At 42.5% G+C, this 14,645-nt stretch overlaps 1 protein-coding gene and 1 long non-coding RNA gene across 2 annotated transcripts in view; one reads left to right on the top strand and one right to left on the bottom strand.

Annotated features, from left to right (window-relative positions):
* Positions 1-1,747: 1,747 nt before the first annotated feature.
* Positions 1,748-4,633, bottom strand: LOC109280809 (uncharacterized). Its single transcript, XR_002087233.2, has 2 exons — positions 3,699-4,633; positions 1,748-2,764 (listed from the first exon to the last, which is right to left on the bottom strand). It is a non-coding gene; the product is annotated as an uncharacterized LOC109280809 (long non-coding RNA).
* Positions 4,634-4,934: 301 nt separating this feature from the next.
* Positions 4,935-14,645, top strand: part of LOC102565550 (guanine nucleotide-binding protein G(q) subunit alpha) — a 211,821-nt gene continuing 202,110 nt past the window's right edge. The window contains exon 1 of the mRNA XM_059724805.1: positions 4,935-5,087. Within this exon, the coding sequence (XP_059580788.1) occupies positions 4,952-5,087 (136 nt within the window). The 5' untranslated portion in view covers positions 4,935-4,951. The remainder of the gene's footprint in view (positions 5,088-14,645) is intronic.

Below are 14,645 nucleotides of genomic sequence, written 5' to 3'. Positions count from 1 at the left end.
TCAAAATTCATGAATGTGTCTACTTTTGTAACACAGCATTATCTTACTGAAGACTGAATCACAACGAAAAGCAGTGAGTAGGAGGATCCACCCATGTTTTTGTTAACTGTTTCTCGGTCCCTGTGTGTAGAACAGAAAACAGTTTTCTACACTTAGAAACATAATAGGTGGAATAATAAAACAAATCACAAACAACACACCATGTACTTAAAGTATGGGACTCAGATATTGAGGCAAAGAGTCTGGTAAGATTCAAAACAGGATTAGATATCTGTGGTATGGATACACATAACACTTAAGCTGGTTTAAATGAAGTTTAAACCTGAAGCAGACAAACATGCAAGCCTGTTAAACTGATTTAAAGCTTTGCCTCAAGACAGAAATTACACATGAACCAGTATAAGTGATCATAAACCAGTTCAAGTCTGTAACATGTTGTTCAAGTCTGTAACCAGTTCAAGTTGTGTAACATGACACAAATTCAGTGCACACAAACCACTTTCAAAATGACTGAAACCAGTTTAAGATAAACCTAGATGGATGTAGTATCAGACTTCACTGATTTAGGTTAAATTGGTTTATTGAATTTCTGTCCCAGATCTCCTCCCGATTCAAGTTAACTTGCAGTACCCTAGCATTGCAGGATGCTTTGCACCTCCCCCACAAGTCCTGGGAGGCATGCTCTAGCACCCACCTCCCCTTCAAGCTTTTGGCCTCAGCCACTGTAGGCGTGTGGCTGCATTTCCAAAATCAAAAGTGAATGTCTGTTTACTTGCTTATCCATTCAGTCTACACAGGTTAGACTAACCTAAGAAGATTGAATGGGTTCAGCTTCAGGCTTTTTGGCTATTTGTACTTAGCCAAACAGTTCAAAAGTATACCTATAAAATTAATGCAAAACTATAAAATGGTTCAGAGATTATGCTTTTTATTAGACCAAAAAAGAAATTGCAAAAAACCCGATCTTTTTCTGCAAGCTTTTGGGCTCACATGCCCTTCCTCAAGCTCAGGAAAAATTAAAGATGGTAAAAAGTCCCCATAGGTAGGAAATAAACTTCATTTTTGTACAGAGGAAGCTGAAGATGTAAGTCTGTTCCTCTGGATCCATGAGAGTGTCTTTGTGAGTTGCTCTTTGTTGTGCAGATCAGGCAGGATTCCTTTCCTGGTGGTGTCAGATGGCAGATAGGCAGAGAGGTGTAGAAATCTACAGGCGGGCAGGGGGTGCAGTGCAGCCCAGCTGTGGGATGCACATGGCATTGCGGGGCCCCAAAAGCAGTGTCAGCAGCAGCAGGGTACAGAGCCCAGTGGGCAGCAGCAGCCCCCCTCCACCTGGCTGCCTGGGCTCCAACCCTCCCACGACCTGCTTTGGCTGGGACCCCATTCACCCCAGCCCCTGCCCCTGTCCCTTCCTCACTCCCTGCCTCACCGGGGGGGGGGGGGCCTCAATCTGCCATCCCCATGCCCCTTCCCCTTCACAGAGCAGACTGATATTTGCCTGCTGTGCTGGGCAGTGATCCACACCCTGAGCTGTGATCCTGGCTGCGTGTACACCCCTCTCCACCCTTGGAAAAGAAAAAGCAGGAAAACGGAAACGCCTCCACCCACTCCTGGATGTTTTGGGAACCCCAAAGCACGGGTGCAAGCACCTGCTTCTCCTTACCTGTCCATCACAAGGAATGCTGGCCTGGGCACTCACTCCCAGCCCCTGGCGTCAGAACCACAGCACTTGACAAAATTGTGAACCAGCCCCCTTTGGAATGGTTTAATTGTTATGTGTGTCCACACCATGCCTCACAACAATTGTAAGCAGTTTCCCATCTGCAACATTTTGGAATAGTTCAATTGTTCCATATCCACAGATGGGCAATAAGTATATTGTTCACAGATACATTGGCTAGTATAAAGAAATCTATAAGAGATATAAAGCCACTGGACAAAAGTCAACCATTATCCTGATTAGAGTTAAGAAGCAACTTCTCCCATAGATGTATTATTGCATAACTGACCATTATTATTCAGCTAAACCATCGGTTAATGGCTACTGGAAGAGAAAAAATACATGGACCTTTTTTCTGAGGTGGTGTGAAAATATTTATATTCCTACCTATTTATAAGAATATTTATATTCTTATAAACAAGGACTTTTGATCAGTTGACCTGTGATGTTGTAGATCCACCCATCATGTTACCACATACCTACCCGTATATGAGTTCTTACCCAAGATACATACTGGAGGGTAAGACTAAACTCTTAAAACCTTATACTGCCCTCAAATTACATGTTAATAATCCACAGGTATCAATGAGAGGGGTGCAAGCAGATAAAGTACAGTACAGGGCCACTAAACTTTGAAAACACAAAATTAAAAGTTATTTTCACATTCTTGGTATATAAGTAGTATTCAGAGTCTGGAGAGACTCTTACAGTCCCCTGTAGTGAACATATAAAATGGGATTATCAAAGTCTACAGAGTGCTGAGTCAGACTTCCTCCACTGCGGGAAGATTACTTCATTGCAGGGTCTTTGAGGGCTGAAGTTGCATGTGGTAGCTGTGCCCTCACTGTGCAGAGGACTTTCGATCAGTTGACTTGTGACGTTGCAGATCCACCCATCATGTTACCATGCACCTACTCGTCTTCCAAAGCTGCCACAAATTTTTTCAGTGGCCTGGGATTCATGCTTATGTTTCTTGGCTGCACTGTGCTATTGCCTTCTGTGCCTTTTATACCAAGAGTGCAGTTTTTAGCCTTTGAGGAAGTTGTTCTGGAAAGAAAAAGATTGTGTTATCACCGTTCACTTGATTACTGATTACCAATTTTATAAATGTGTATGTGTAAGTATAATGTCATGAATGACATACATAAGAATGACATACATGAATGTCATATAAATACCATGTTTACTGCAAACTAATGTCTATAAGCTATATGTTATTGCTAAAGTAATTATTAACACATACATACATCAGGGTCATAAATCACACACACAGATCTTTTTTTTAATCTCAACATCCATGTCAGTTTAAAGAAATAGAGCCTTTTACAAAAAATTTGAATGAAAAAATAGCATTATAGAATTTAACCTAAAAAAAAAAAATTACACTTTTTGAGTTTAATGATGCTTGATTTCAGAAAGAAAGAAGCATGCTTATAAAAACAACCAGTAAGATGCAGTAACTGGTTTTAAATAGTATGACATACATTTTGGAGCAAATTAATACATTTTTTAAATTATGAAGTAAGAAGAATTATTTTCGCACTCTAAAAGGTGCTGTATTGATCAATACATTTTAACCTGCAAGGTCACAGCTAGTCTAATGACTTGTGGCAAGCACCATTTAATCCATACTTTCAGTAGCAGCAGTGATCTGTTAAAGCACAACATCATTTTCAATAGTTATGTCAACAGGTGCTGGAAAGAGCATCATGTGCATCAGATTGGTGGTGGGAGAGCTATGCATACATTTAACTGCCTAGCCCCTTTATAAACTAGTGTCCCTTCAAATTTTCTCAGCCATGGTTAATTTAAAATGGCGGTGGGAAAGGGAAGAATGTGGAAAACTTTTAAAGACTAATGAAACCTATGCCCCACATCTTTTTCACACATGTTCAGTCATATGGCATTGCTCTGGAGTGGCAATGTAATCCTACACAGTATAAACGCATGAAGTGTTGACCTGGGGAAGTAAATCACACACCTGGTAGCTTTTATCCCCCTACTGCAGGGATAAAACATATATCAATTTGTGTAAATGGTAGCATATCAGTAAGAGTAGTATCTTGCTGCTTTTCTTTTTTGCTCTGACGGATGTGAAAGGTCTTTGCTTGTCTTCTTGTGTATATTAAGCCCCGAAGATCTCACTGGCACGGCAAGTGACAACTGGTGCCCGGGAAACTTTTATCCCCAATGTTTTTAATTTCCATCTGAAGACATAGAGAGGATTGGTTTGTTTTTGTTGTGTTTTTTGGCCTTCCCTTTTCCCCTCCAGTGAATTGTTGCAATGCTACCAAACGATCTCGTCCAAGAAGAGAAGGGAGGGCTATAACAAAGTGCCATGTTACAAGCTGCACAGAGGCAGACAAAAGCAGATGTGGGGGGGGGGGGGGGGAGAAAAAGAAAAACAAAGAAAAAACACCCCCAACCCCAAAACATGAGGGATTAAAAAAATAAAATAAAAAATCCTGCCCTACAGGATAAATGTGGAAGACAATGTTCCTTGCGGCCATTTGGGGTGGGGGAGAAAAATACACTTGCTCCTCGCTGTGTCCTTGCTCTTGGGGGGGTGCACATCCCGGGCAGGGGGATGGGGGGTGATGTTCCCAAGGTTTGCATTTGCGGAGGGAGCCGTGAGGTGGGCTGGGGAGAGAGCGAGGGAGACGGGCCGCCATATTTCTGCCTTTACCACGCCCGGAGAGGCGAGCCATTGACAAGTCGGGCTGCTGGATACATATTGTGCCTCTGCCTTCCCCCTCCGCTTGTAGTAAGGGAGAGGCAGGGACAAGGGGCGACAGCTCCGTCCGCCGCGGGAAGTAAAGCCCATTGGCAAGAAGATCCCCCGGCCCAGCCCAGCCCGCCCTGGCGCTCTCCACCGCCGCGGGGCAGAGCGGGGCCGGCAGCCGCGGCTATTAGCCGGGGGCTGGGGCGGGAGACGGGGGAGGAGGAGGCGGAGTAGGAGGCAAGCGGCGCCGGGGGTGGGGGTTGCGCGGGCCGGCGAGGAGCCGCCCGGTGGCTCTTTCCTCGGTGCCTGGCAGGGAGCGGAGGAGGAGTTGGCTCCGGCAGAGGCGTGGGGGTAGGGGCCGGTGCCTGCGCCTGCAGCCGGGCGGTGCGGTGCAGGGCGGTGCGGGCCGGGCCGGGCGTGTCCCCCGCGGCGCGGCGCTGCGCTGCGCGGCGCGGCCGGGAGCTCCGGGGGGCGGCGGGGGTGGGCGCTGCGCCGGAGCCCAGCCGGGAAGAATGACTCTGGAGTCCATCATGGCGTGCTGCCTGAGCGAGGAAGCCAAGGAAGCCCGGCGGATCAACGACGAGATCGAGCGGCAGCTGCGGCGGGACAAGCGCGACGCGCGCCGGGAGCTCAAGCTGCTGCTGCTGGGTGAGTGTGGGGCGCCCCGGGGAGCCCGCCCGGCCTCGGCCACGGCCCCGGCCCCGGCCGCTCCCCGCCACGCGCGCTTGCACACGCAGCTGTGGACATGCGTGTGCACATACACGCCCATACGCGTGAGCAGTTGTGCACTCGTCTGCCAGTTACACACACACACGCAGCAGTGCACATGCATGTGCAGGAACACAGCACGGAGGTGGACACACTTGTGCAGAAACATGCATGTGCACCCATCTGCCAGAATGACATGCATACACACAGGCAGACATGTACACACATATGCCAATGCAGATATACACGGGCAGCTGTGTACACGCACCCATCTGCCAGTATTACACACATGCATACACACACCCATGGGCAGCTGTGTACACGCATGTGCACCCATCTGCCAGATCTTGCATGCACATGCATACCCCCCCACACACACACAGGCGGCTGTGTACATGCATGCACACCCATCTGCCACTGCTCTTGCATGCATGGTTGGCTCCAGCTGTGTCTGGCTGCAGGGCTGGAGAGGAAACTAGAGGGGAATCAGCTCCCTCACAGCCCTGTGGGTGGATGGAGGAGACCATTCCAGTTCCACGCTCCCTGCCTTCTTCTAATGGGCACTTGCCACCAGCGTTGTGATGCTGATCAGGGCAACTAGGCGGGTGGGGGTGGGGGTGGGGAAGAGACACAGGGTGGTATGTGTGCAGGGGGTGAAGGGTGGGTGTTGCATTGTCTCCCTCAGCACTGCGACTACAGATGTGGCTGAGGCAATAATCACCTCTGGTTTCAGTTGGTGGGGAGGCTAGCTGTGGCCTTCCAAAATGGAGAGAGGGGCTGAGGGGGTGGAAAGGGATAAGGGAAGAGACTGATGCTTGTTTGCCACAGGCATGAAGAAGCAATGGCAAGGCGGCAGCTAAGTGAAAGGGCTGGAGGGGGGAAGCTGCTTTGCAGATTGATGGTGACAGGCGTTAATGTCTGTACTGTTCTGGGAGCCCTGGCGAAGGGGGCTGCCTGGCTGCATGTTGGAGCTATGATTTTTATTTAACGAGGTAAACGGAGATACATGGGATAGGCTTAGTTTATGGTCTATATCTGTATCTCTTTATACACATATTTATACACACACACATATATATACAGTGTGTGTGTACACATACATACACGCAAAACCTGAGCTGCACCCTGAAACTGACTTGTAGCCTACAAGCATGTCTGAGACTGACAGGTTCTTTAATACCTTTGGAATCCACCCATCGGTTAGGAAATGTCATTTACAGCATACAGCGGCCTTTCTTTTTAATCTCGGCAGAAGCTAATGCCATTTCAAGTAATTCTTTCTTAGAAATGTGGCTTATGTGCTCAAATAAGCCTCTTGAGTGAAAAGAAAAGGCTCCATGTCCAGACTATTGTAATAACGCATAGCCACTGTGGTAAGGGAGCTTTGTGCCTTGGACTAACAGGCCCTGAAAAATGTCTGCACCACTGTCTGGTGTTTGTGTGTCTGAATGTGTGTTGGGGAGAGCAGGGGGTGTATTGTGAAATCACCTCTCACATTCACAAGACGGGGACTATCCATTTTATTCAAAACATTCTGTCTTGTACTATGCGTAAAGGTGGTAGTTGATGCTGGGGAGTAAATTGTCTTTCAAATGAGCTAAAGGTGAGTCAAAGTGCAAATTAATTGAAATGACTGTTTATGAATCCATTCTTTCCCCTGGTGTTATTTTAATAAGATGATATTATTAAATCATATTGGTCTTAGATTTAGATTAAGGTATTGGGGTTTTAATGGGTGTGGAGAAATAGCAGGAGGAGACAGAGGTTGACATTAACATTACAATTACTTTGGTTTTGGTAGTGTAAGAGTGGCATTGTATGCGTAATGGTCCAGACAATAATGTGAGTCAATAATGTATATAGTTGGTCCAATAAAAGATATCACCCTAAGAAATCCTTGCCTCCCCCTTTGGTTTTGGTTTAATTTTGCATTTTCAGGTTTGAAGTAGAGAATAACATAACCTGCATGTGCTTTAATGGATATTTACTAAAATGTTTTATACATTTTATTCAAGAAGAATTTGACTGGTGGTACAGTAGTTCTCAGTTGTTTCTGCATTTCCTAGGTTTTCCTTCAATAATGCTTGCGGGTTTCTCCCAAGGTTTTGGAGAAGTAAAAAATTTGTGGAAGGATATAACTGTGTTCTCTCAAAAGTAAGGACAATTGAAAAGTACAAAATATATAGTTTAAAAGATTTAAGCTCCATTCTACAGTCTATGATGGATGAATTTAACTTAATATACAAGTAGTCTCAGTGATTTGTAAGATTTGCCTGCTGGTAAAATTAAGTGCATGTGACTGATAGCATGATCTGGGCCAAATTTTGACACTGCTTAAGCCAAATTAAAGGGGTCAGATTTAAAACTAGAACCAATAAGGGGCTGTTATTTTTATAGATTGGAAGAAAATACAGAGTTTATCCGTATTAGGGATTCTTGCACTGTTGTTTCAATGCTAGCGTAGACCTTCTGTTTTAGTATGCTTCATTAGGGCAAACTGAGAAAATTGCAGTAGTGCAACTCTTTTTTATAAAGAGTGATGCATCTATATTGGGTGTCCGTGCCAGTGTAGCAAGATCAGTAGAGAAGTCCCTGATGCATAGATGCCTTAATTGTTTTTAAATAAAATTTTATTAAAAGGAAACTTGCATCTTTAAGTCATACACATGACTGAAAATGGGGGTGGTGAGGTGGGGTATGTGTATTGTTGGGCTTCATACCTGAAAATGGTATATGAATTGTTGGATTTAACACCTAGAGCTCTTAATCCTGAAAAAGTGCTCCATACAGGCAGTCCACCACAGAAGCCAGTAGGATTCCATTCAGGTTCAGGAATTTACCATCACAAACCTCTTTCAGGTCTAAAAATGCCATGCAGAAAAATATTTAAGGAGGGAATTCTTATTTCCCAGATCCATTATTTTGTGTATTTGACAGAGCTTTGTATCATCACTCACATGGTCAGTTATTCATTCAGTTTTCTTTGCTTGTCATTTATACAGCAATGAGGAAAAAATGGAAAATGTCATAGTAAGGCCGTAAGGTTTGGAGAGACTAAAATTACTTAAACGCTTCTTTTAAAATTTTCCAGATTTCAGGTTGACAGTGACTTATCACACATTCCTCTCCCACCCTTCAATTAAAATTAATAGTATTTCCTAATTTTAGGTAGACTTTGGGTACAGTTTAAGAGTGCCTAATCTTTTCAGCTACCCAGTTGTTTAAAAAAAAAAAAAATTAATTATCATGCAACTTATGTGTTTTTAAACTATGCGACTTGGCTTCCGAGTTGACAATGTGAACATTTCAGAAGTGTCATTTTCTGTAAACATTTATTTGTAACATTTATTGTAAAAATTATTTGCATCTCTTTGTAGTGGATACTTTGTCCACTATCAAGTATTAGGAGTAGCTAATTATTTTGATTACTGTGAATAAATAGAGGGGTTTTTTTGTTTGTTTTTTTTTGTTTTTTTACACACACATGTAATTTAAATTTATGAAAACTTGCATGAGTAGTACTAAATATGAAGGAAGAGTTGAACTTTTTCTATGTCAAGGTAGGAATTAACATATTTTTTCACTTTCAAAGATTTTAATGCTTTCTTGCAGTCTGAAATGATTTGTCCTTCCCAGTCGTGTAGCATACAGTTACTACATGACATGCAGATTACAGTATGTAGTCATTTTATACATTAATAATTGTGATTATAAGTGTAATCGTCTTTGTGGTCACAGAGTTCAAAAGTTGTAGTCTATCTGGCAAACATGGCAATTCATGGTTAAGATTACTTTTTAAGAGATTAGTTTAGTTTCAAAGTAAACCCTTTAAAGTAATTAAATATTAAAACCCAAGTTCCACACACTAAAATTACATATCAGTCTTCTACGTGATACGTTTTTAAAGTTAGGTGAAGTGTTTGTTATCATTACCACTTAAAAAAAAAAAGCCAGTTCCCTAAGCTAAGTATTGAAAACTAGCATTGTAAAGAAATAGTAGGATCCTAGCTAGTACATTGTCAACCGTATTAGGATGTCGTGGATCAAAGTCAGTCTTCCACTGAATTTGGTTTGAATGTACGGTATTTTTCCAAATTCTTCTGTTTTTCATTACTGTTGATCATTTTGCAAAACTGCAATTGCTCTCTAAAGTTTAAAGTTGTTAATATCCATCTATTGTTTGCTCTTGGTTGGAAAGATAGTGGGCATGTCTACCTGTGCAATTAATGTGAATGAATAAAGTCTGGCACAAACTGTGCACAGTTTGTGCCAGAGTTTATTTGCTCCTGAGCACCATGTTTGAATGTGGACCCAGGACCCTGCAGCACATTGAGTCAGATCAGAGCAGTCCTGGTTGGCAGAGGGCGCTGGGGGTAAGCCTGCCAGGCTGGGGCTGCTCTGACTCAGTTCAGCACGTTGCGGAGAGGCCTGCTGGCACCCTGAGGGTGCTCCAGTGCAGAACTAGTCAGCAGGCAGCCCACATACTGAAGCACCCTTGTGCCCCAGCCAGCCCCTTCAGCATCTACACAGACCTTGTGGCACAGTAAATCACTCTGCCACAGGATTGTTTACAAGTACTATCCTTGGCAGAATGTTTTAGTTTACTGTGGCCTAACAGGGCCTCGTGTAGAAACTTTATTGCGGAGTTAATTATACATGTGACATTTACTGTGGAGCTGTGCCTAGTATATTAGAAAGAACAAGGTATTTTTATATATTATCATCAAGATATTGCAAACTTATGTATAAATATTGTGTGTGCAATGTTTTAAAAGCAAAGCTCGAGCTGTGTTCTGAGGTTCACCTCTGAATGCTATTTTCACTGTCATCAGTCGGAATTCTTTGTTGAGGCCTAAAATATAAAACCTGGTCTCCCAAAATTTATTCATATATAAATTATTTATAGTCACAAATATTTTTCATAAATCAGTGGGAATTTCCCTGCTTACTTGAGAACATAAAATTTACCCCTAAATAAAATGCTTAAATTTGGCTCAAGTTAAACATTGGAGAGACATGACAGTGTGTTCACACTGCTTTAATTTAGACCCGTGGCTTTGAAGAACTATGCCATCTTTAAAAGATGGTTTTCCATATACAGATGTTCTTTACTGTTGAGGTAGCATGACATATATAGGTATGACATATATAGGTGTTCTTAGCAAAACATTTGCATTCTTCTTATGCCATCAACTGAAATAAGTGGAAGTTAATCCAATTGAGCAAGCATACATTGCTGCCAGCCTTAACTAGAAAAACATTTTTGTGCCACCTTAGATGGGCAACCTGTAAATCTGTCTGGTAATATTTATTCTTACATCTGTCTCAGTTAAAACTGGAGATCCAATTACAAAATGTAGGATTATGTGATAATACAAATCTTTAATTTCTCTAGAAATGGATTAGACTGGTGTAATGTAGCTTGGTCATCTATTAGATATATACACTAGAGCTCCCTTATTTTTCATGCAATTTAACTGCTACATAATCACTTGTTAAAATAGAACCTGCCCAAAGAGTGATTTCTTATGCAATACATATTTATTGATATATAATATTACCGAGATGGATGCATTTTGGTATACGAATTGGGAGAACTTTTACCTAGTTGAATTTTCTGTTTTAGATGCATACCAACTTCTAGCTATTTAAATCCTGCATCAGCCACACTTTCATCTTATTCTTATTACAGTTACTAAAAATACTCGAATGCAAATTATTCCTAAATTCATACGACTGTTCAACTAGAACAAGACAAGTAACAGAAACACGGGTTATTACATAAACATACAATATATGGTCATGTTAAGGATTACATGTTGGCCATATGGAACCTGGGTAACCAGAAATTCAGAGATAAGAATTTCCCCTATAGCCAGATTTATCCAGAGTCCTGTTGAAAAAAAGATTGATATATAAACAAGTCTAATCTAGGATATTAGATAAACTGCCTTGGTGATGATCAAAGATCTCCCAAGTTACCCACTTAAGGATTTTGCTCTTCAAAGGGGCAGCATTTGGTCCAAGTCATTCAACTTGATTTTGAGTAGATTAACTGTGCCTGTATTTCTATTATAATATTTATAGGCTAAGCACAAGGTAGAAGTAACAGCTATAAATCAAGCATACTTGGTAGCAGTTTAATTTTTGTAAGGTGATGCAGCTCTTTGCCTCAGTTTTCCTAACAATTAAAAATAGGAATGATTATTACCTAATAATTAATTGCCTAATAAATTATTTTAAAATGTTTGGAATATTAAAAGTATGTCAGAATAGCAAGTGCTAAATATTGTAAGTAGTACATTTTTAAAACAAGTTATTTCAGTTTCAGACCTCTGTTCCCCAAGCTGCATTTTGGTGGTTTTGCAGTTCCAGTTTCCAGTAGTTTATTTCAAATGTTTTTTCCGTCACTACTGCATTCTGAAAGATCAATAGAAAACAGGAGAATCTGACTAGGTAAGAAGTGGAACTGATTTATTCCCATTGTTGTCAAATGCACAAAGTAAAAACCAGTAACAATAATAATAAGAAAACCCCTAACTGACAGCGTGTATTTTACTTGGTTAGTCGCCTTTAGTCTTGGGTGTTAGTTGGTATGAGTAACAACAAGTTGTTAGGCAGAATGTATTGTGTTTGTTTTATATTTATCCTTTTCACTTTAAATACCTGTTGTACTTTTTCAATCAGTTATGGTCAAATATATTACTACTTTATTTAAATTTTAGTTGCAAACTTATCAGGATGTATATTATAAATAGACTTGGTGGACAGACTTGGTGGGGGGAAACTTTTTATTAACATATTGTAACAGGGGGCCTTCCCGGGCTGATCAGGAGTGGGCCCACCCACCTGTTTCTCACCTAACCGCCTTGTCTGACACCTTGTTATTCAATAATTGGCATCTTATTAGGCAGGAGGCTGCCCATTTCCTGCCCCAGTGCCAGGGGGCATTCTGTGACTGAAGCTTTCCCTGCACTGGAGCCCATGCCTCACAGATGGCATCCACATGATATTCATAACTCACACCGCAACTGGTGCTCCAGGGTCTCACCCTCCCTGAAGCAGCAGGTCATTGTGCTGTCTTTCAACCCCCACTCAGCTTCCTTGTGGTAGAGGACTTACCGTGGTCAGGACTTGCCCCTAACTCTGGCCGAGCTCCCCCACTCAGCCTTTGGCCCAAACTACAGTCTCAGGCATCCACAAACACACTGGCCTCTTCCCCACACATGGGGTTCCTACTATGCACACTCTAGGGCCTCTGCACCACACCCCACCCTGGGGTCTTCTCACCATCCTCAGTCAGCTGCTCCCAGGGCTGGCCCTTGCACTGCCCTTCAGGCTTACTCCCAGTTCAGCCTTACTCAGCCCTCTTCACACACAGCTCTTCAGGCCTACTCTTATTTAACCCTACTTTGCACAGGGCCATCTACATCCCTGCCTTCTCCTGGGCTTCACAATCCCTCCCCCCCTCCAGGGCCACACAGCTATCTATAACCAGGAGCCTCTGGGGTCTTAGTCCCCTGCAGGCCCAGGTGGCCATAGCCAGGCCTGGCCCTCATACCCACCAAGGTTTGGGAGCTGGGGTTATTAAGGCACCCTGACCCACCTTTCACCAGGCAGGTAACTGGCCTGGCATTTCTTGGGGGCTCCTGTGCCACCAGCAGCCCCACCAGGCTACCCATCCCCAGCAGGGTGCAATTTTAGGTCATGCATAAAACCAGGAGCCTCTTAGCCATCCCCAGGAGCTCCTGCCCTTACCTCCACCTGCTGCAGCTCAGCCAAGTAGTATTCCCCCTTAGCTTGGCAGCACCAAACTGCAGCCTTTATCTACCTGGTTCCCAAAATGGCTGCCCTCATCATGCACCTGGTAGCTGCCTGACTCTGCCCTTAAAGTGGCAGGCACCCAAAGGTGCTCTGCCACATACATAATGTTATGACTATGAGGCTTTGTTGATGTGCATAGATAGATCCCTTTTGAAGAATGATATGTTGTATTAGCTAAGAAGATGGGGCATGCTTTTGCTGATGTGGCTTTAAAATGAATGTACTGTTTTTTAATGCATTGACATGGAATTTATCTTGTATAGTATCCTAGTTTCTCTTGGGGAGCTGGCTCAGGTTCTCAATGCACATTACATGTCTGTTTAGACTTCCAAGAAGTCCAGAGCTTGCATAATGTCTACCTTGTATCAAACAGCGCACACCATATTAACTACTGCAGGGGGTAGAGGGAGAATTGAGAGCGTTCTGTGATACGGGACATTTTGGGCTATGAGAAATTATTTTGTTAGTGATAATGGCAGTGACAACTTCACAAAGGAAAACTTTTTTTTTTTTTAAAGTAATGTGACAATCACGGCAAAATTAATCCCAGGAAAGTGTGAAATAGCATTATAAGGTAGATGTGTGATTAATGGTAATTAACTCTATTGCAGTAACTGAGTACTATAAACACAGAGCATTTTTTCTTGCCCTGCTGAATGAAATAACACTCAAGAAAGATCTGTTCTCGCCCTTGAACGCTATGATGTATGAACAGCTGTTACTAATAAAATTATGGGAAGTTTTTCAACATCCACCTTTTATTTGCTGTACTAATATCTATAAAAAGTCTGACTGGCAAAGACCAACAGCAAGAAAGCAGTATTAAGACTTTAATGCAGGAAGCAAATTACTGAGTACTAGGGGGGTCCTACTAGCAGGACACTAGCAATCTATGCTCTAGAGCATTTATTAACCACAGTACAAAGAAATGAGGGTTATTAATAACACAGTCTCAGTATTGAGTTTTGGTAACAGATAAAGTATTTTAAGCGGTTTTAAGTCTTCTGTTGGAAATTGCAAGAGCAAACTGAACATTGTTTCAGTTAAAGCTGGTCATATTCTAAAAGCACATTGTTTCCCCCATCATTAGGTTGTATATAGAGTCTAAACTGAAGGGGCAATTGTCTACAGATTATTAGTCCTTTGTTTTATTTGTAAAGGAGATACTTTTCTGAATAATCAAGCTGTTTGGCTTGCACACTGTTTTTTCAGTTACTTTGTGTTTGATAATGATTCCTCATTCTTTCTCACTCTTCTATAAAAGGGAAGTGACTCCCTTTGCTTGTACTCTGCGTGTGCATGTTTATAAATTGAAAGACACTGTACAACATCCTGAAATTATTGGAAACACTAATTATTTATATCAGTAGAGTGGGGAAAGAAATGTGAAGGCTCTAGCTGTCCTCACTGCACAATTGATATGAGAGATTGGTACTCAGGTCTTGGCACTAGTATTAGTAACTCGGAAGTGAACCTCCCACAGGAAAGTGGTATCTGTTGCTGTGTTCTCAGTGTTTCTGAACTTGTCTGTGTGTATCTGGGGGAATATTCTGGGATTCTTTGTGATGAGATGCCCTTAGGTTCTGACTTAATAAACTGAGTTAATTGAAGGAGACCTTGTCTCTCTGTTGCGGAAATTGTGAGAAGGGCTCTTGAGAGAGGTTTACTTGCATC

This window comes from Alligator mississippiensis, chromosome 3 (genome assembly GCF_030867095.1).
Source record: "Alligator mississippiensis isolate rAllMis1 chromosome 3, rAllMis1, whole genome shotgun sequence".
NCBI classification, from domain to species: domain Eukaryota; kingdom Metazoa; phylum Chordata; order Crocodylia; family Alligatoridae; genus Alligator; species Alligator mississippiensis.
The sequence above is the reverse complement of the archived record's forward strand: the minus strand, read 5'-3'. Positions and strand labels throughout refer to the sequence as shown.